This window comes from Chiloscyllium plagiosum, unplaced genomic scaffold, assembly GCF_037043375.1.
Source record: "Chiloscyllium plagiosum isolate Xiang-an unplaced genomic scaffold, Cpla_swu_hap1 HiC_scaffold_26, whole genome shotgun sequence".
Taxonomy (NCBI): domain Eukaryota; kingdom Metazoa; phylum Chordata; class Chondrichthyes; order Orectolobiformes; family Hemiscylliidae; genus Chiloscyllium; species Chiloscyllium plagiosum.
Window position 1 is genome coordinate 31,127,702 of NW_028270164.1, and position 23,026 is coordinate 31,150,727.

General features: G+C 40.9%; 1 protein-coding gene across 4 annotated transcripts in view; it reads left to right on the forward strand.

Moving 5' to 3' along the window:
• The window catches only part of LOC122563206 (innate immunity activator protein-like), a 70,469-nt gene that overhangs the window by 25,466 nt on the left and 21,977 nt on the right, over positions 1-23,026 (forward strand). For all 4 annotated transcript variants that reach the window (XM_043716764.2, XM_087973609.1, XM_043716767.2 and 1 more), the window contains exons 3-6: positions 12,507-12,631; positions 13,909-14,031; positions 17,003-17,228; positions 21,158-21,193. In XM_043716764.2, coding sequence (XP_043572699.2) covers positions 12,507-12,631; positions 13,909-14,031; positions 17,003-17,228; positions 21,158-21,193 — 510 coding nt within the window. The remainder of the gene's footprint in view (positions 1-12,506; positions 12,632-13,908; positions 14,032-17,002; positions 17,229-21,157; positions 21,194-23,026) is intronic.

Below are 23,026 nucleotides of genomic sequence, written 5' to 3' on the forward strand. Positions count from 1 at the left end.
TTTAGCTTCAATTTACATAATTTGTGTAAATCCTGCTGTTTGGCAGAATACATTAAAATAAAAGTTTTATATTCTTATGTTGTTATAAAATCATTTAAACAGTGAATTTATACGAGGTGACACTTTTAGACAGGTAGTCTATTAAAATTTCCATTATTAAAGTGTAAAAAAAATCTATTATGGAAGTCATGTGATGCAACAGTTAGTACTCCTGTCTCTAAGCCAGATGCTTTAAGCTCAGATCCCACTACAGGGCTTGATATTCGTAGACATTTTGTTCATGACATGGTCAAACAAATCCTTCCAACATGTGCTTGTTGCAGGTGCTAAAAGCAGGAGAGATACCTGGTTCATCTTGTGATGGAAAGAAGTTTGAATACTCTGCTGTCATTATTCTTAGACCTGGACTACAAATGCATTTATAAGCACCTGTAGCCAGAGCAACTTGGATTCCTTCAGGGATCAGTCAACTGATGTGGATCAAATTGTTGCTAACATGCAGGGTTCAGTTCCCATTTTGGCTGGGTCTTGTCTGACTTGTCATGGTTCTGTGAGTTAGACTGCTTTCAGGCAAAGAGCTAAGGAAGAAGAAAGGGACACATAATGAGCAAAGTTAACACAAAGCAAAGTTAGCTTTCAGATTAGTATTTTTAGTGTATGTTGAGCCACATTTCTGCAGCATTTTGTTGCAGTAACACAACCTGAGGTGGATAGAATAATAATAGGAACAAACACTTCGTTAAAAAATTATTTAACTTATTTTTAAATTTAAGCCTCTTCATTTCTTGTGTTTTTCCGTAGTATAGTCAGTATATTCCAGTGCATCTGAGTCACATATTAATTTTCACATGTTAAGTGCCACACTATCTTTCATTAAACAATCCATTTGTCATTTAGCAAATTTCCAGTCATTTTAACATTTTTGACAAAACAAGTCACAACCTGTCTTTGCTGTTACAATCATACATAATTTGAAAACCAGCATGAACTCTCACTTCCTCAACCGACAGAGATTTGATTACTTCAGTACTCTGCTGTGACTTGTAGATGATTTGAAAAGTCAGGGAAATATGTGAAGATTTACACTAACTGGAATTCAGACTGCATAATAATTGCTTTCACATTGTAAGCCACAAGCCTTCATTCAGATCTTGAAATTACACTTTGTCTCTTATTTAGCAGCAGTGTATCGCCGTAAGAATGGTTAAATATCTACTATCTTAACCTAGGTGTTAACCCAGTTCAAATAGTAATGTCAAATAATAAAATGGAGATGAAAAATATTCATATGAAAATATTAATCACTTGTGAACAAATATTTGTGCAGCATAATTTAATAGTCTTGGATTTGCTTTTAACTTGTAAATATGAAGGAATCAGTGGGATTGTGCCAACTTCTTGGCGTGCTTGGCATGAACCCTTACCTCTTTAGAAGCCTGGCCTTCATTAGCATTTTATCTGCCAAGTCTGAACTAATATGAATGGTGGGAAGTTCATCATTTTCTCTTCAGAAGTGGTACAGAATTATTTTGTAAGTATCTTAAGAAATAGGAACATGAGTAGACCGTACAGCTCCCGGTCTGCTCCACCATTAGTGCAATCAGGTCTGATCTTCTGTCTCAACTCCACTTTAATGCCAACTCTATATATCCTTTGATCCTCTGAGAACTATAACTGAATATATTTAAAACTGAGATGGAAAATTCACAACCCTCTGGGTTAGAGAACTCTAAAGATTCAGTCAAAATTCCTTCTGGTGAAGAAATTTCTCCTTATTTCAGTCTGAACTGATAAGCCTCTCATTTCAAGACTGTGATCCTGTGTTTTAGATTGCTGAGTTGGAGGAAATTATTCCGTGCACTTTTAGAAACTTGTAGATTTCAATGAAAGATCACCTCTCATTCTTCTAAACTGTAGAGGGATAGAAGCAGTCAAATTAACAAAGCCTTAGGAGGTAATGGGAAATATAAGTAAAGGTAGACTCACAATGTTCCTACTGATCTAGAGGATGGTTCTATCATTAAAGAGAGATAACTGGTGCTGATTTAACCTGAGGTCACCACACCTCAAGCAAGGGGAGAGGTTAAGAAGGAGAGTCCTACATAATAACTTCAGCTGGCACAGGAATTGAACCTACACTCTCGGCAGCACTCTGCATTGCAAACCAGCTAACCACCCCCACTATAGCAATAGAATTAGAATTATGGAGAATAAACAGGAAATTGGCAGTTCACATTTAAAATGATGCTCATTTAAAATGCAGACATGGCAGGTTAAATGGCCTCTTTCTGTACCAAAATTCCTTTGTGATTCTATGAGAAATATTTGCATCCCCTGTTTGCTTTAAAGAGCAATAGTTAGGTCACTCCTTGCCTGTGTCAATGGCAGTGCAACAGTGGTGTAGCATCCTTCTTTTGAACCTTAAAAATAGGATCCTAATTTAATCCATGGAAAGTCCCAAGTGAAGACGGCAAACGGTGTGCTCGGAATGGGAATGGTGCCATTATCTGTCTGCCAGTACCATGATCCCAATAAGCAGAGGTTATAAAACATGACCCTGTTGTCACTAAGGGAATACATTTTTTTGGAGGGTGTGGTGATGGGGTATGAGCACGAAGGAGTAAAATTAAAAATTAATTGGAAAGAAATAGATTCTTTTGACTTTGTTAGTGAAAGGTCTTCTAAAAATAAATTTACTTTGGCAAACTATACACATTATTAGAAATTGACTGCTTTTTCCATGTATCAGAGTCAATTGCAGACTTTTGGATCTTCTACTTTTAACTTTGTTTTTGTGAAGCTAGAAACAATAAAAGTTTGCTGCTAATTCATAACTATTTCCGTGAATGAATTATGTTAATTATTAGTAGAAGATAGCGACTATTGATGACTGGAGTATGTCAAATGGCTGTCAGTGAATCAGAATAATCCAAACAAAGGGGAAACATTTTACAATGATGAATGAATGCACCCTTTCATCATGACCACCAAAAACAATTCTTACTGAACAATGGTAATACCTGCTACGTTGAAATAGTATTTTTGTTTTAAAAATCAGGGATGTATTTATTGAATTGAATAATGCCATTGCATCAGTGGCAATATCATCTATATTAAGCACAGTTCAAAGCATTTTCTGTGCTGATGGTGACCTTTGTAGTGTGATCACAAACTATGACTTGAATAATCCAGCTTGTCCCACTTTACAATTTAACCAGTTATTTTCAATAGAGAGTTATTAAAAATCCTCACAGTCCTCTATTATGGTCTATTAGGAACAAATGCTTAAACACAATTTCCTTTCTAACATGATTCATTTAATAAGCCCAAAGAAAACTTTTAATAACGAATTGATTTGTTCTAAAATTCTACTGTTTCTTTGCAGAAGAAAGAAAGGGGAACTTCCTGATCCCTGAGCCCAACCCAGCTTTTGGATCTTAAGTCTGCTCTTGAGTCACTTTGTAGCAGCCATGAACAAACAGATAAATATTGTGGTGGCTGTGATGTCATTAAAAGGGATCAGTTTTCCAGCTGCGGTGTTAATTATTAACCAGAGACAATAAAAGGGAGGTGCAAAAGTATTGCTCAGACATGACATTGAGAAATGTACAGACATATGGGATAGGCAACATGACTATGAATCACAACAGAATTCATTACACCACCGGATGTTACTACTACCTTTGTCAGTAATCTGGCTGAACATTAAATTATTTCTGAATATTTTCCTCTCCTCTCCTGAAGGCAGTATGTTACACTGTGATATGATTTAATGGACATTGCAGCTTATGAATATATTGCTTTAATGTAAGGTAAAATCCCCATAGTCCTACTCTCTCATTAGAGAAAGACAGCCAGTGATAGTTTGATGTGAGACTCTCCATGCCTCAACTTCAGTTGAGAAGACAGGACCTTCATGGTAACTCATGGAATTGAACCCATACTATTGGTATCATTGTGTGTCACAATCCAATCATCAAGCCAACTCAGCTAACTGACTGCATTGCTATACCTCAAACATAAGCATGAGAATAATACATTTGTAAAGTGCCTTCACAACACACTTCACAATGGAGCGACATTAGTCACAATGTAGGAATCAGTGTTTTTTGAGGGTAGCCTTTAGTGAAGTAGGTTTGGAACATGCTTCTGAAGCCAGGAGAAACATTGCATGTCAACATTTTGAGAGGCAAGTTCCAAATTACAGGTTAATGATTTCTGAAAGTTGCGTTAAGGTAAGGAAGCCCATAGACATTTAGAGCTAGGTTTGAGCTGAGACATTCTGGAAAGCATTGCAGAAATAGGGTGAAATATGGCAGTGGATAGACATTTAACAGAGGCTAAGAACTTCAAAATTAAGTGAGCATTAGATAGAAATCAAAGAACTGGGAAAACTGAATGAGTAGAATTTAGTACAGGATAGGATAGAAGTCGCAGAGTTGCAACTTCTGTAAGCTGGAATTCAGTAGAAAGTAGACAATATGTGTCAGCAAAGCCATCTAACTGTGGGAAGTATCATAAACAAGCTGGATCTTGCCTTTAATCAATAGGCGTTTTCCTTAAAATACCATAGAGCAGCAATAATTTGCCCTGACTAATTGTGCAACTCCCTAACCTATGGGCACCATAGCAAGTTAATTTACCCACCAATATTTACTTGGCTGAGATTATGGATCCAAGCTTGAAACTAAACTTGAATCTGAATCTTCAATAACTGGGGAGACATTAAGGAATTTGTTTGAAACTTCAAAATCTACACACATTTTATGTGAAGTAGAATGTTTAAGAAAATATTTAGATATTTTACAAATAGTTTTGAAATGTTAGATTTGTTTGTTAAGAGGGATTATATAAAGTCTATCTCAATGGTAGATGCTTTTGTTTTATATAGGACAGATGGCTAATCCTTCCAACAATTCACATTCAACAACACTGGCACCTTTTGTAAAGAAAACAAATCCTTGCCTGCTTCACAAATGTGTAATCAAATGGATTATTGCCCAACAAAAGAATGCAATACTAGAAGGAATAACTAAAAGCATAGCCAGAACCTCACTGAACTTAGGGGGCTAAGGGAATGAAGATTTTAAATAGGAAATGAGAGAGGTGGCATAACGTGGGTTTGTTGAAGGAGGAAAAAGCATCAAAGAAGCAGATGAAGACAGAAAATTATGTGTTGTTGATGAAACTCACACAAGCATGCAATGCTGTTACCATGGTAATTGTGAGAAAAGACGGATAAGTGCTGAATCTTCAGCAAGAGGCAAAGTTTCACCCAATGTTTGAACAATCAACAAAATCATCCAGAACAAGAGAATGGATGACAAACATAGAACATTACAGCGCAGTACAGGTCCTTCTGCCCTCGAGGTTACACCAACCTGTGGAAGCAATCTGAAGCCTATCTATCCTACACTATTCTGTGAAAAATCATACAAAGTCCAACAGATTTATTTCGAAGCACGAGCTTTCGGAGCACTGCTCCTTCATCAGGTAGTTGAAAACAGAGGGTGGTGGTTGATGGGAAATGTTCATCCTGGAGTTCATTTACTAGTGGTGTGCTGCAAGGATCTATTTTGGTTTTGTGGGCGGCACGGTGGCACAGTGGTTAGCACTGCTGTCTCACAGCGCCAGAGACCCGGGTTCAATTCCTGCCTCAGGCGACTGACTGTGTGGAGTTTGCACGTTCTCCCCGTGTCTGCGTGGGTTTCCTCCGGGTGCTCCGGTTTCCTCCCACAGTCCAAAGATGTGCAGGTCAGGTGAATTGGCCGTGCTAAATTGCCCGTAGTGTTAGGTAAGGGGTAAATGTAGGGGTCTGGGTGGGTTACGCTTCGGCGGGTCGGTGTGGACTTGTTGGGCCGAAGGGCCTGTTTCCACACAGTAATGTAATCTAATCTAATTTTGGGTCCACTGCTGTTTGCCATTTTATAAATGACCTGGATGAGGGCATAGAAGGATGGTTTAGTAAATTTGCCTGATGAAGGAGCAGCACTCTGAATGCCACTGCTTCTAAATAAGCCTGTTGGACTATAACCTCATGTTTTGTGTTTTTTAACTTTGTACACTCCAGGCCAACACCAGCATCTCCAAATCATGACTACACTATTCCATTTCCATCCATATGTTTATACAATGACCATTTAAATGTTCTTAAAGTTGGCATGTCCACTACTGTTGCAGGCAGGGCATTCCATGCCCCTTCTACTCTCTGAGTAAAGAAACTACCACTGACATCTGTCCTATATCTATCACTCCTCAATTTAAAGCTATGTCGCCTCATGCTAGCGATCACCATCTGAGGGAAAGGCTCTCACTGACCACCCTAAAAAACTCTCTATTATCTTATATGTCTCAATTAAGTCACCTCTCAAGTTTCTTCTCCCGAATGAAAACAGCCTCAAGTCCTTCAGCCTTTCCTCATAAGACATTCCCTCCATACCAGACAACATCGGTAAATCTCCTCTGAACCCTTTCCATACTTTCCATATCCTTCCTATAATGCGGTGACCAGGACTGTATGCAATACTCCAAGTGCGGCCGCACCAGATGTTTTATAGCTGCAACACCTTGTGGCTCTGAAACTCAATCCCTCGACCAATAAAAGCTAACACACCATATGCCTTCTTTACAACCCTATCAACCTTGGTGGCAACTTCCAGGGATCTGTGCACATGGACACAGAGGTCTCTCTGCTTATCTACACTACCAAGAATCTCACCAATAGCCCAGTACTCTTTATTACTGTTACTCCTGTCCAAAGTGAATTGCCTCACACTTATCCACATTAAACTCCATTTGCCACATCTCAGCCCAGCTCTGCAGTTTATCTATGTCACTCTGTAACCTGCAACATCCTTCGGCACTGCCCACAACTCCACCGACCTTAGTGTCATCCGCAAATTTACTAATCCATCTTTCTACACTCTCATCCAGGTCATTTATATAAATGACAAACAGCAGTGGACCCAAAACAGATCCTTGCAGTACACCACTAGTAACTGAACCCAGGTTGAACATTTTCCATCAACCACCACACTCTCTCTTCTTTCAGCTAGCCAATTTCTGATCCAAACCGCTAAATCACCCTCAATCCCATGCCTTCGTATTTTATGCAATAGCTTACCATGGGGAATCTTGTTAAACACGTTACTTAAATCCATATACACCACATCAACTGCTTTACCCTCATCCACCTGTTTGGTCACCTTCTCAAAGAATTCAATAAGGTTTGTGAGGCACAACCTACCCTTCACAAAACCGTGTTGACTATCCCTAATCGACTTATTACTCTCTATAAATCTGATCTCTTATAGCCTTTTCCAACACTTTACCCACAACTGAAGTAAGGCTCACTGGTCTATAATTACCTGGGTTGTCTCTATTCCTCTTCTTGACAAGAGAACAACCTCTGCCTCTTGCTGAGATATTCGTATCATCAATAATCACAGGTGAGGTGCCGGAAGACTGGAGGTTGGCAAACGTGGTGCCACTGTTTAAGAAGGGTGGTAAAGACAAGTCAGGGAACTATAGACCGGTGAGCCTGACCGCGGTGGTGGGCAAGTTGTTGGAGGGAATCCTGAGGGACAGGATGTATATGTATTTGGAAAGGCAAGCACTGATTCGGGATAGTCAACATGGCTTTGTGCGTGGGAAATCATGTCTCATAAACTTGATTGAGTTTTTTGAAGAAGTAACAAAGAGGATTGATGAGGGCAGAGCAGTAGATGTGATCTACATGGACTTCAATAAGGCGTTCAACAAGGTTCCCCATGGGAGACTGATTAGCAAGGTTAGATCTCATGGAATACAGGGAGAACTAGCCATTTGGATACAGAACTAGTTCAAAGGTAGAAGACAGAGGGTGGTGGAGGAGCGTTGTTTTTTAGACTGGAGGCCTGTGACCAGTGGAGTGCCACAAGGATCGGTGCTACTTTTTGTCATTTACATAAATGATTTGGATGCGAGCATAAGAGGTACAGTTAGTAAGTTTGCAGATGACACCAAAATTGGAGGTGTAGTGGACAACAAAGAGGGTTACCTCAGATTACAACAGGATCTTGACCAGATGGGCCAATGGGCTGAGAAGTGGGAAATGGAGTTTAATTCAGATAAATGCGAGGTGCTGCATTTTGGGAAAGCAAATCTTAGCAGGACTTATGCACTTAATGGTAAGGTCCTAGAGAGTGTTGCTGAACAAAGAGACCTTAGAGTGCAGGTTCATAGCTCCTTGAAAGTGGAGTCGCAGGTAGATAGGATAGTGAAGAAGGCGTTTGATATGCTTTCCTTTATTGGTTGGAGTATTGAGTACTAGAGTTGGGAAGTCATGTTGCGGCTGTACAGGACATTGGTTAGGCCACTGTTGGAATATTGCATGCAATTCTGGTCTCCTTCCTATCAGAAAGATGTTGTGTAACTTGAAAGGGTTCAGAAAAGATTTACAAGGATGTTGCCAGGGTTGGAGGATCTGAGCTACAGGAAGAGACTGAACAGGCTGGGGCTGTTTTCCCTGGAGAATCGGAGGTTGAGGGGTGACCTTATAGAGGTTTACAATATTATGAGGGGCATAGATAGGATAAATAGACAAAGTCTTTTTCCTGGGTTTGGGGAATCCAGAACTAGAGAGCATAGGTTTTGGGTAAGAGGGGCAAGATATAAAAGAGACCTAAGGGGCAACGTTTTCACACAGAGGGTAGTACATATATGGAATGAGCTGCCAGAGGATGTAGTGGAGGCTGGTACAACTGCAACATTTAAGAGGCTTTTGGATGGGTGTATGAATAGGAAGGGTTTGGAGGCATATGGGCCGGGTGTTAGCAGATGGGACTAGATTGAGTTGGGATATCTGGTCGGCATGGACGGGTTGGATCGAAGGGTCTGTTTCCGTGCTGTACATCTCTATGACTCTATTTGCTATCCTCCAGTCTTCTGGCACCATTGCTGTAGACAATGACGAAATAAAGATCAAAGCCAAAGGCTCTGCAACCTCCTCCCTGGCTTCCCAGAGAATCCTAAAATAAATCCCATCCAGCCCAGGGGACTTATCTATTTTCACACTTTCTAGAATTGCTAACACCTCCTACTTGTGAACCTCAATCCCATCTAGTCCAATAGCCTTTACCTCACTCTTCTCGACAACATTGTCTTTTCCCACTGTGAATACCAACAAAAAATATTCATTTAGCTCTTCTACTATCTCCTTGGACTCCAGGCACAACTTCCTACTACTGTATTTGATTTGCCCTAATCTAACTCTAATCATTCTTTTATTCCTGATGTACCTACATAAAGCTTTAGGGTTTTCCTTGATCTATCTGCCAACGACTTCTCATGTCCCCTCCTGGCTTTTCTTAGCTCTCTCTTTAGATCTTTCCTGGCTAACCTGTAACTCTCAAGCGGCCTCACTGAGACTTCATGTCTCATGCTGACATAAGTCTTCTTCTTCCTCTTGACAAGAGATTCAACTTCCTTACTAAAGCACAGCTCCCTCGCTCAATCACTTCCTCCCTGTCTGACAGGTACATACTTATCAAGGACATGCAGTAGCTGTTCCTTGAATAAGCTCCACATTTCAATTGTGCCCATCCCCTGCAGTTTCCTTCCCCATCTTATGCATCCTAAAATTTGCCTGATTGCATCATAAATGGGGCAGCATGGCGGCTCAGTGGTTAGCACTGCTGCCTCACAGCACCAGGGTACCAGGTTCAAATCCAGCCTTGGGCGACTGTCTGTGTGGAGTTTATACATTGCCCCCATGTCTGTGTGGGTTTCCTCTGGGTGCTCCGGTTTCCTCCCACAGTCCAAAGATGTGTAGGTCAGGTGAATTGGCCATGCTAAATTGCCTACAGTGTTAGATGCATTAGTCAGAATGGGAATGGGTCTGGGTGGGTTACTCTCCGGAGGGTCGGGGTTGACTTGTTGGGCCAAATGGCCTGTTTCCACGCTGTAGGGAATAAAAAAAAATTGCCTTTCCCCCAGTTATAACTCTCCTGTGGTAAATACCTAGCCCTTTCCATTGCTAACGTAAACATAACCGAGTTATGGTCACTATCACCAAAGTGTTCACCTACCTCCAAATCGAACACCTGGCGGGTTTATAACCCAGTACCAAACCCATTGTGGCCTCGCCCCTTATTGGCCTGTCTACATTCTGTGTTAGGCAAACTTCCTGCACACATTGGACAAAAACTGACCTACCTAAAGAACTCGAACTATATTATTTCCAATCAATATTTGGAAAGTTAAAGACCCCCATAACAACTACCCTGTTACTCTCGCTCCTATCCAGAATCATCTTTGCAAACCTTTCCTTTACATCTCTGGAACTATTCGAAGGCCTAGAGAAAACTCCCAACAGGGTCACCTCTCCTTTCCTGTTTCTAACCTCATTCGACGAGTCCTCAAATGTCCTTTCTGCCACCGTAATACTGTCCTTAACCAACAATGCCACACCTTCCCCTCTTTTACCATCTTCTCTGTTCTACTGAAACATCTAAATCCCGGAACCAGCGACAACCAATCCTGTCCCTGCTCAATCCATGTCTCCAAAACGGTCACAATATTGCAATCCCAGGTACTAACCCATTCAATCCACCTTCCTGCTTCCAGAACACTCCTGCGACCTTAATATCTTTTTCTGACCTCAGTACTCTCAACCTCCTGGACACTGGAACAACAATTTAGGTTCCCATCCCTCTTCTGAATTAGTTTAAACCCTCCCAAAGAGCATTCATAAATTTCCCCTGCAGGATATTGGTACCCCTCTGGTTCAGGTGTTGACTACCCAGTTTGTAGAGGTCCCACCTGCCCCAGAATGAGCCCCAATTATCCAGGTATCCGAAACCCTCCCTCCTGCACCATCCTGTGGCCACATGTTCAACTCCTCTCTCTCCCTGTTTCTTGCCTCGCTAGCATGTGGCACAGGCAACAAGCCAAAGATAACAACTCTGTTTGTTCTAGCTCCAAGCTTCCACCCTAGTGCCCTGATTTTCTGCCTTAAATCCACTTTTCCTACCTATGTCGTTAGTGCCTACGTGGACCACAAATTGGGGCTGCTCCCCCTTGCCCTCAAGGATCCCGAATACATGATCCAAGACATCTGAACCTTGGCACCTGGGAGGCAACACGCTAACCTGTGAGTCTCACTCATTCCTACAGAACCTCCTATTCCATAGTCCCCTAACTATGGAGTCCCCAGTGACTAATGCTCTGCTCCTCTCTTCCCTTCCCTTCTGAGGAACAGGGACAGACTCTGTGCCACTGTACCCCATGGCTTACCCCAGGTAAACTCCCCCCACCACCCCCACAACAGTATCCAAAATGGTATACTGGTTTTTGAGGGGAATGACCACTGGGGATCCCTGCTCTGTCTGCTGGTTTCCTCTCTGTCCCCTAACTGTAACCCACCTGCCTTTTTCTTGTATCTGAGGTGTAACGACCTCCCTGTAACTCCTCTCAATAACCCACTCTGCTGCCCGAATGATCTGAAGTTCATTCAGCTCTAGCTCCACTTCCCTAATGCGGTTTTCAAGGAGCTGGGGGTTGGGTGCACTTCCTGCAGATGAAGCCAGCAGGGACACTAGTAGTGACCCTTACTTCCCACATTCTGCAGGAGGAACATTCAATTGCCCTAACTGCCATTCCAATATTTCAAATTCCCAAAGAGACACTAAGAAAAATAAAGAATAAAAAAAAAACTAGTTGCCTTACCAATTCAGTGCACAGAACCCTCTTTTTGGTTAGAGGAGGAGGCTGAGTGGGAGACACTACCTAAGTAGTATTTTGTGTAACGCAACCACCCAAATATATTACTTCACTTACTCAGCAGTCCCATGTCCACTCCTGCTCAGTGTGCACTCATTTCACTTCCTGGCAGCTCCCACTCCTCCCTCCTCACTGCTCCCAAAAAATGAAGGCCTGACTCTCAAGGTAAGCCCCTTTTAAGTGGGAAACCTACCTCCTGGCAACCCCCGTTCCTCTCTCCTCACTGCTCCTGACAAAAACACCTAGTGCATTAACACTCTGGAGGGAATTGCTGACAGTGAATATAGGTGCATTGGCTCTACCGGTAGTGACTGAATGAGTGAGAGAGACAGAAATGTTTTTTGCTGAGTTTAGCACTACTGGCAATATTAAGTGAGGATGTCATTGAGAGTCGATTGGGCAGTGCAGGTGAAGACATCAATGTGCACTTTTGAATTTTTTGAGAGTAATCAGAAGGAAGATGTGGACTTAATTAAGGCTGATTCAAACTTGTACAATGGCAGGAGAGTAGGTAGACAGAAGGGTCCATCACTGATTGGCTGAGGACAAAATTGAGAGGATCAGGAGCTTGAGATGGGAAAGAAAGGACAACTAAACCTATGGCCAGGATGGAGAGAGGAGAAAAAAGTTGATGAGAAAAAATATCAGATGTTTCGAATTGACAAAAATAATGTGCTGCATTAAGAAGCTTTCAAGATTACTTATGCAGTAATACCCTTAGTTCATTACTGTTGTTCTATTCACAGGATCTGACAGCCCTCAGTCACCAACGAAAGATAAATATCAGTCTCTCATCTCACGTAAGCAAATGCTGGAAGAAACACTTGAACTTTATTTGGATGAACTGAAGAAGCTGTGTTTACGTGAATCTGTGAGTACCAGCATTTGAAAATGTTTGTGTTTTACTGATTTCAATGCTTTGTCATTACAGTTCCAGATATGGTACATTCTTATTTTTCATGGGATCTGGATATCATTGTCAAGGCCAATTTTACTATTCATTCCTAATTGTCTTGAGAATGTGGAGATGAGCCATGTTCTTTAACTGTGGGCAATTTTAGATTAGATTAGATTACATTACAGTGTGGAAACAGGCCCTTCGGCCCAACAAATCCACACCGACCCGCCGAAGCGAAACCCACCCATACCCCTACATTTACCCCTTACCTAACACTACGGGCAATTTAGCATGGCCAATTCACCTGACCCTGCACATCTTTTGGACTGTGGGAGGAAACCGGAGCACCCGGAGGAAACCCACGCAGACACGGGGAGAACGTGCAAACTCCACACAGTCAGTCGCCTGAGGCGGGAATTGAACCCGGGTCTCAGGCGCTGTGAGGCAGCAGTGCTAACCACTGTGCCACCGTGCCGCCCACAATTTGGAGGGGGATTTCTTTTATTTTGCTGTTGTGTTTCTAGGTTATGGATGTTTATAATTTGGAGAGTAAATTGCAGATGGCAGTAAACCCTTGTTTTTCTAAATGGTTGATCAAGCGATTTTGGAAGCTGCAACAATGCATATATAGAGGGTACATACTATTGCAATCAGTGGCAGAACAAGTGAACTTTAAGGTGCTGGATGGGGTACCAATCAAATAGATAACAATATCCTCCATCATGTGGAGCTATTTGAGCTTTTGTAGAGTTGCACTCAGCCTAGAAATTTGAGGAGTTTTCCAACACACTCCTGCAATTGCCTTCTAAGTAATGGGCAGTCTTTGGGCAGTCAGGTGGTGAGTTGCTTGCAGTAGGATTCCAAGCTTGTGAAGTACTCTTGCAGGCATTGCATTTGTGAGGCTGACCTGTTGGATTTCTGGCCAAGGGTGACTACTGGGATGTTGATGGAAGAGGGTTCAGCAATGGTAACACCATTGAATGTCAACTGTCAAAGGGAGATGGTTGGATTTTCTCTTGTTGGACTTGGCATTGCCTGGCATTTAATATGGCATGAATGTTACTTTTGATTAATGACAATTTGTAATAATGAATTTTGTGTGTTATTATCTTGTATCAAGAACATGTTTCATTAAATGATTTGATTGAGGAATTTTTAAATTATATATTTATTACTTAATTAGGTAGCTCAGAAATCTTTATTAACTTTGCAAATTCAACTATCTTTATTTCAACGTATTTCATCTTTAGGAGTTGACAGGATATTTGCCAAAAGAGTACCCATTAGCAGAAGGGGAAAAGCCACCCACAGTCCGCCGCCGTATAGGAACAGCCTTTGAGTTGGATGAGAAGACAATTACAGCTAAAGGAGAGGTAGTTTACTATGTTTGATTATAGCTCAGCTTACATTAACATTTAACATCTAGCAGAATTTATCAGCTTACATTAACATTTAACATCTAGCAGAATTTCACCGCATCAAACAATTGTCTTCTTGTGAAAGCCAATTGTCAACAAAGGTTGAAACAAATTCTTACATTCTTCAGGATTTTAATACAAATGCTAAAGTTAATTATGAATCATCACTGGTCTATATAAAAGCATTGGGTCTGCTAGATCAATATTTTTAACTTCCTGACCAGTTGCCATTTTGTTATTTTGTGCTAAATGGATAAACGTTGAAAAGACTTAATTACTCAAGACTGGACTTCCAAGAGGAACAGTGGGCCAACAGCAGCAGCTGAATCATAGTCCAACACAATCTGGATCCTCACCCTAACATTACCATTAAGCCAGGGAGTCAACCCTACTTCAGTGAAGAGTGCAAAAGAGTATGCCAGGAGCAGAACCAGGCATTTCTGAAAATGAGGCGTAAATGTCATGAAGCTACATTACAGAAATATTTACATGCAAAACAGCATAAGCAGCAAGTGATAGACAGGACTAAGTGGTTTCACAACAATGGATTAGATTTAAGCTTTGCAATCCTGCCACATCCATTTATGAATGATGGTGGTCAGTTAAACAATTCACTGGAGGAGGAGCAGGCTCCACAAATATCCCCACTCTCAATGATGGAGAAGCCCATTACATCACTGCAAGAGATAAGACAGAAGAATTCACAATCATGCTCAGCAAGAGTACTTCATGGATAAACCCTCTGAATTGCTCATTGAGAACCACAACATCACAGGTGCCAGTCTTAAGCCAACTGAGTTCACTATATTTGATATCAAAACATGGCTGAAGGCACTGGATACTGCGAAGGCTATTGTTCCTAACAACATTCCAGCAATATCACTGAAGACATGTGCTCCAGACCTTGCCACATTCCTAGACAACTGTTCCAGTACAGCTACAACACTGGCATCTGTCTGACATTGCGGAAAATTGCCCAGGTGTATTCCGTACATAAAGCACAGAACACATCCAATTTAGCCAGTTACCATCCCTTCAATCTAAATTGATTATTAGTGAAATGATGGAAGGTATCATCCACAGTGCTTTCAAGCAGCATTTGATTAGCAAAAACCACCTCATTGGTGTTCGGTTTGGTTTCTGCCCAAGCCAGTCAGTTCTAGACCTCAATACAGTCTTATTTCAAACATGGACAAAAGAGCTGAATTCCAGAAGTGGGGTGAGAGGAACTGCATTTGACATGAAGGCTTATTTGATCAGTGTGACATTAAGGATCTCTAGAAAAAAAATGAGTTAATGGGCATTTGGAGGAAAACTCTCTCTGCTGATTAGAGTCATACCTGCCAGAAAGAAGGATAGGCATGATGGTTGGAGGTCAGTTATATCAGAGCCATTACCTCTCTGGAGGAGTTCCTTAGGGTAGTTTCCTAGCCCTAAACATCTTCAGCTACTTCATCAATGACCTTCCCTCCATCTTAAGGTCAGAAGTGGGGATGTTCACTGGTTGTGCACAATGCTCAACATTCATTTTTGATTCCTCAGATACCAAAACTGACCATGTCCAAGTGCAGCAAGACTTGGACAATATCAAGGCTTGGACTGATAAGTGGCAAGTAATATTCACACAAAACAAAGTCAGGCAATGACCATCTCTGAGATGAGACCATCTAACTGTCATCCCTTCAGTGGCATAACCAGTATTGAATCCCTCACTGTCCTGGGGGTTACCATTGCCCAGAAATTGAACTGGACTAGCCATACAACTACAGTGGCTACAGGAGCAATCAGAGGCTAAGAATCCTATAGCAAGTAATTCACCTCCTGACCTCCCAAGTTGACAATGTATAAGTCAAGAATGTGATGGAATACTCCCCACTTGTCTGGATGAGTGCAGCTCCAACAACACACAAGAAGCTTAATGTTAACCAAGACAAAACAACCATCTTGCTTGGCACCATGTCTACAAACATACGTTCTCTCCACTACCAACACTCAGAAGCAGCAGTGTATACCATCTACAAGGTGCACCGCAGAGATTCATCAAGGCACCTTTGATAACACATTTCAAATCAACAGCCACTTCCATCTAGAAGGACAACAGCAGTACATACATGGGAACACCACCAGCTGCAAATTCCCCTTCAAATCTCTCACCATTCTGACTTGGAAATATGTCTCCGTTCTTTCAGTGTCACTGGATCAAAATCCTGGACCTTCTAAATGAATGAAAAAAAGCATGAAACAATAAAAATGCCATTCAAATCCAAACGCCAAATTAGAACAATACTGTTTAACTTAAAAAAAAATCTTTAGATTGAAATGTTCTTGAACTATTTTCAAACCATAACGTATTCCCATAAAGACCAAAACAACGTCAAATGAAGAACACATAGATTGAACTCTTAACTGGGTCAGATGGTACTTGATGCACAGGATATTCTTCCATAAAATTGGTTCTCATTGTGCTTGTTGTAAAATGTTGCAACAAAATCTAATTTCTGCCTGAAATATTCTTTTAGAGTTAAGTTACTGATTAGCCGGTTAAACCATAATCTCAACAACAAAAATGCCTAAAATTTGCCAATACATGTGTTTCTAACATAATTTAAGTTTGTGACTGTATAAAGCAATTGGTTTGAAAATAATGTTAGAAGACCCCAGTTATGTAATGATATGTGTTATACCTAATCCTATAATTTTCCAATGAATCCTTATCAATCTTGGATCTTCTAAAACTAAGTTGTTAACTAAACTTTTTTATCAACCGCCATGGCATTTGGGTGAATTATTTAGATTATTTTAAAAAACAGAGCATTCAGCACAACTGAAGGAAATTCAAGCAGATCCCCAGATTTTCAATATTTAATGACATGGATATAGAAGTAAGAAAGACTAATATGTCGTTTGCTTTAAATCTGTTGTCCAGGACTCCGAACTTGCCTCTCTGGAGAGGGACTTTGCCTTGCAGTTACAGTTTGTGGAGGCAGCCAAGCGACTATCACAAGAAACAAATCTAAGCAGGCATATAAGAAAACAAAGGAAACATGACTGTGTAAAAGAACAAAAGAAACTAAATGATATCAAAAAAGCTATAAATGAACGTCAAGAAATGGCTGGTAGACAAACACTGCAGCCATGTACTACAACCGAAGGTATGTGACACTTTTAACTTGCCTCCAGTATAATATGCAATATTACATGTCATCACAAGATTATTATGAAGTGTTTTTCCTTATAGGAATAGAACAGCTTTGTTTCCTCAGGCACTGGTAACAGGAGTTGATTTGTGGTAACAGGCAAGGCATAACCAAAAAACATGCAGCTACCAGTAAAAATGGAATTTTGCCAATAAAGACAATACTCAAATGCATATTACCCATTAACATGTGAATACTCAAGTTCAAGTGTCAAAAATTGGAGTCTCTGGAATCTGTACATACCTTATATTTTGTTTGACTATAGTGAAGAAAAATTTACTATTAATTTTTCCTGCAGTTTTTAGAACTCAAGTTGGTTTCAATTTCTCCTTTGGAGATATTGAACTTACATTGGAATTTGATTCAGGGAGCTTTAGAATCCCTATGCTACCTCATTAAAATAACTATACTTATCAAACTCAGTGTTAGTATGAGATAGCTGTGACAAAAATAATTAACCCAGAATTAATCATAATTAATGATTTAATTAATTAATAACAGATAAGCAATTTATTATCAGGTACTGTAATTACTTAGGTTATAAGAACGGAAAGCTCTAGAAAAACTCAGCAAGTCTGACAGCATTTATGGAGAAAGAAACATGTATTGATCCAATTCAGGAAGATATGTCAAATCTTCTTCAACGTTTTTCTCATTACAGATGCTGCCAGGCTTGCTGGGTTTGTGCAGCAATTTCACTTTCTATTCCATATTTGAGCCATTTGCAGTATTGGACTTTCAATTCAACAAATGGGTTCCTTACCATTGCTGGATTATCACTGAATGCTGGACATTTTTTGTTTAAAAAAATTAGCTAAAGTTTTTTAATCACGTTCAGTTTTACAGGCAGAAGTCACAAGACATAGCCAATATCAATGATCAAACTTTTTGCTTTAAGACTGATCAACCAATGTGCTCGCAAAATACAGAATTACTTTGTATTTTGCATTACTTTATAGCCTACATTTTGATATTTTAAAATGTTTTTAGTTATTTTATGTTTGCTGTTCAAATAGTCATTAGTAATGCTTATATGATGCACAACATAGTGTTGAAATCTTATTATATATTTAGATACATAAGTATTGTAAGCACTGTGTCTGATCATATATCCAATAAGTGAGGCATCACTAGCAGCAATTCATACAAATTACCTAACTCTGTGAAGAATATAAAAGGAGGTTACTGCTACGGAGCATCAGTGGTGAAGGGAATAAATATTCCCAAATGTGATGTCAATCAAGTGGGCTACTTTGTCCTGGATAATATCAAATTTCTTGCGTGTTGTTGGAGCTGCAATCAACCAGTTAACTGGGGAGTATTGCATCACATCCTTGACTTATGCCTTGTAGATTGCGAACAGGCTTTGGGGAATCAGAAGGTGAGTTACTTGCTGCAGGATTCTTAGTCTCTAATTTTGGGCGACACGGTGGCGCAGTGGTTAGCACTGCTGCCTCACAGCGCCAGAGACCCGGGTTCAATTCCCGCCTCAGGCGACTGACTGTGTCGAGTTTGCACATTCTCCCCGTGTCTGCATGGGTTTCCTCCGGGTGCTCCGGTTTCCTCCCACAGTCCAAAATTGTGCAGATTAGGTGAATTGGCTATGCTAAATTGCCCGTAGGTGAAGGGGTAAATGTAGGGGAATGGGTCTGGGTGGGTTGTGCTTCGGCAGGTCGGTGTGGACTTGTTGGACTGAAGGGCCTGTTTCCACACTGTAAGTAATCTAATCTAATCTGCTCTTCTAGCCATTGTATTTACATGGACCATCCTGTTCAGTTTCTAGTTCATGATAACCCCCAGATCATTCAGCAGTGGTAAAGCCATTGGCTATCAAGAGGTAATGGTGAGATTCTCTCCTGTTAGAGATGACCTGTGGCAGGAATGTTACTTGCCATTTGTCAGCCCAAACCTAGATATTGTCTAGGTCTTGTTTTGTGTGTTAAAAATCATACAACACTAGGTCATAGTCTAATAGATGTTGTGTAATTTTTAACTTGTACACCCCAGTCCAACAGCAGCAGCACCTCCACATCATTACTTCATTTGGACGTTGACTGCTTCTACATTTGTAGAGTTTCAAATAAATTAGATTAGATTCTCTAAAGTGTGGAAACAGGCCTTTCGGCCCAACAAGTCCACACCGACCCTCCGAAGAGTAACCCACCCAGGCCCATTTTCCTCTGACTAATGCACCTAACACTGTGGGCAATTTAGCATGGCCAATTCACCTGACCTGTATACTTTGGACTATGGGAGGAAACCGGAGCACCTGGAGGAAACCCACGCAGAAAAGGGGAGAATGTGCAAACTCCACACAGACAGCCGCCCAAGGCAGGAATCAAACCTGGGACCCTGGTGCTGTGAGGCAGCAGTGCGAGCCACTGAGGCACCGTGCCGTCTGAATGTAGAGTAACATGCAGTCATCAGCAAACTTTCCAATTTTATGATAGATGAAAAGTAGAATGATGTTGACTGACTTCCAACAACCACAACGATCTTCCTTTGTGCCAGCTGTGGAGAGTTTCCTCACTGATTCCCATTGACTCCAGTTTTGGTAGGGCTCCTTCATGCCACACTCAGTCAAATATTCCCTTATTCACCTCCCCTCTGAAATTCAGCTCTTTATTTCCATGTTTGAACTAAGGTTGTATTGAGGTCAGGAGCTAAGTGCCCCTGGGGGAATCTAAGTTGAGTGTCAGTGAGCTATTGTTAAGTAGGTAGTGACTGATATCACTGCAGATGACACTTTCCATCATCTTACTGATGATCAGCAATAGAGTGACAGAATAGTAATTGGTTGGATTGGTCTTGTCACACTGTTTTTGGGGCTGGAGATACTTGGGCAATTTTCCACATTGGTAGGTAGATGCTAATATTATAGTTCTCCTGGAACGGCTTGGCTAGAGGCATTGCATGCTCTTGACATGTTTAGTACTAGTGCTGCAATGTTGTCAGGGCCCATAACCTCTAAAGCATTCAGCTCCGTCAGCTATATCTTGATAGCACATGAAGTGAATCAAATTACCTGAAGTCTGACACCTGTGATACTGGGGATCTTAGGAGAAGGCTGAGATGGATCATACACTCAGCACTTCTTGCAGAAGATTGTTGCAAATGCTTCAATCTTATCTTTTGCGCTGATGAGATTGGCTCCTCATGTCATTAAGAATCTTGATGTTTGCTCCTTCTCCAGTGAGTTGTTTAATTGTCACTATTCACTACTCACAACAGGATGTAAGAGGAGAAAGTGAGGACTGCAGATGCTGGAGATCAGAGTTGAAAATGTGTTGCTGGAAAAGCGCAGCAGGTCAGGAAGCATCCAAGGAACAGGAGAATCGACGTTTCGGGCATAAGCCCTTCTTCAGGAAGGGCTTCCTGAAGAAGGGCTTATGCCCAAAACGTCGAGTCTCCTGTTCCTTGGATGCTGCCTGAGCTGCTGCGCTTTTCCAGCAACACATTTTCAGCTCACAACAGGATGTGACAGGATTGCAAAGCTTAGATCTAAACTATTGATTGTGGAACCATTTAGCTCTGTCTATCACTTGCTGATTATGCTGTTTGACATGCAAATAATCCTGTAATGTAGTTTCAGCAGATGACACCTCACTCTTAGCTATGCCTGGCTGTACTCCTGGCATGTCCTTCTGCACTCTTCGTTGAACCTTGGTTGATCCCCTGACTTGATAACAATGGTAGAGTGAGGTTTGTACTGGTTCATGATATTATAGATTGTGGTTAAATATCATTTTGCTACCATTGATGGCCCTGGGTACCTCTTTTGTGCCTGGACCTGAGCTGCTAGATCTATTTGAATGGAAATATAAAGGATAAACAATTGATTTGGGTGTATTAAAATCTAATTCTCACAACACTCTTTGTTTTAGAATTGATTGCTTCTGATGACAGTTCTCTAGAAGATGGTAAGTCTCACTTTGTGAATTGCAAAAGTTGTAGTTGGTATTGGGTTGTGCAAGGGATTATTGGAAATCAAAAATCAGATGGGGTGTCAAATGGGCTACTGGTGGCTATCAATCATTATGTGCATTGTGATGTAAAATTTTATATCCTGAATGTTCAGTCTCATCTCCTCGATCAATAAGATTTATATACCACAGACTGAATTGTGGTCTGTCGATCTGAATAGTGATTCATGGAAGGTGACGACCTTGTGGTGCTAGACTATCAATCCAGAGACAAGGTAATGTTCTGGGGACCTGGTTTTAAATCCCATCATGGTGGATGGTGGAATTCGAATTCAATTTAAAAAATGTGAAATTAATAGTCTGATGGTAACCACTATCGATTGTGGGGGAAAACCAGCTGGTTCACTAATGTCCTTTAAGGAAGGAAAATGCCATCCTTACCTGGTCTGGCCTACATGTGATTTCAGATCCACAGTGATGTGATTGACTCTTAACAATTAGGGACAGGCAATAAATGCTGGGCTAACCTATGACATCCACATCCTGTGAATGAATAAAATTAAATTGAGGAAGGTTAATTTTGTTTGCTTTTTTAGCTGTTTTGGACATTCTTTACATGCTGCAGATTCAAATAGGCTTTGCTTGTGCTTCTAAGGTTTCCCTGGGCTTATATTTGTCAGCTCAGATCTTTCAAGTTTCAGTTTAGTCTGCAGGAAAGCCCAAGGATGGAGGAATGGGACAAACAGGAAGATGGCAAGTAAAGGCCAACAGCAGCTCACAATCCAAATAGAAATAAACAAAGCTGGAAATACTCAGATTGCCTGGCAGTGTTTTGGAAGAGAGTTACCAGGTTGATGGCCTTTCATCAAATATGGAAAATAAGTTAGTCATGCAACAGTTTTAAACTAGTGAATGTGAACGGGTGGGATTAAGGACAAAAGGGAAGGTCTGTGAAAAGGTGACATTAACTGACAAAAGAGTTGTTGTTGCAAGGTCAAAGGAAATGACAAAGAAAAGATGCATCTACAAGTCATGTGAATGGCAGAGTCATGAAGCCGGTCATTCAAAGGCAATAAAAAGAGTTAAAAAAAGGAAGGAAACCCAACACTGAAAAGAGAAAGGAAGCAAAATATGGAGAGATGTTATAATCTAAAATTGCTGAGCTCATTGCTGAGTCCAGATGGCAGTAAAGTAGCGAATCAAAAGATGAGGTGTTCCTTGCGTTTCTTTGGAATGCTGCTGTTGGGGTAATGACTGAGTGCTCAGAATGGGAGTAAGGAAGAAATTTGAAAGGATGGGGGGGCAAGGGGACTAGGATCATGCTTGAGGAATGAAGGGGTGACTGTAAAGCAGTCACTCAGTTTGTGTTTGGTCTCCCTATTACAGAGGAGACTGCATAGTGAGCAGTGACTACAGTAGCCTCAATTAGAAAAAATGCAAGTAATTTGCTTACACAGAAAGATGCCATGGAAAGGAAGGGCTGTTGGGTGTGGTTGAGGAATGGACTCACCTGCAGCACAATATTAATGTGGAAGAAGGAGAAGCATTCTGACTGATGACTTTAAACAAATTTGGTGAACAACTCCTGAAACATGTTCAGGAACCACATTTCAAACGGATAATTTCCTAAAAAAAGGCTTTGCCAAATGTATTAGCTCCTGGAATGCCACTTTTCTGATACGTTTGTCATTTTACTGCCTGTTTTACACCTGAAAGGTTGATGCAACATATTAACTCTGTATTACTGCAATCATAACAATCTTATGAGAAATACATCCATCTTAAAGGTATCTTTTTGTGATGTTTGCTCCTGTTTAAAGTCAAACCAAA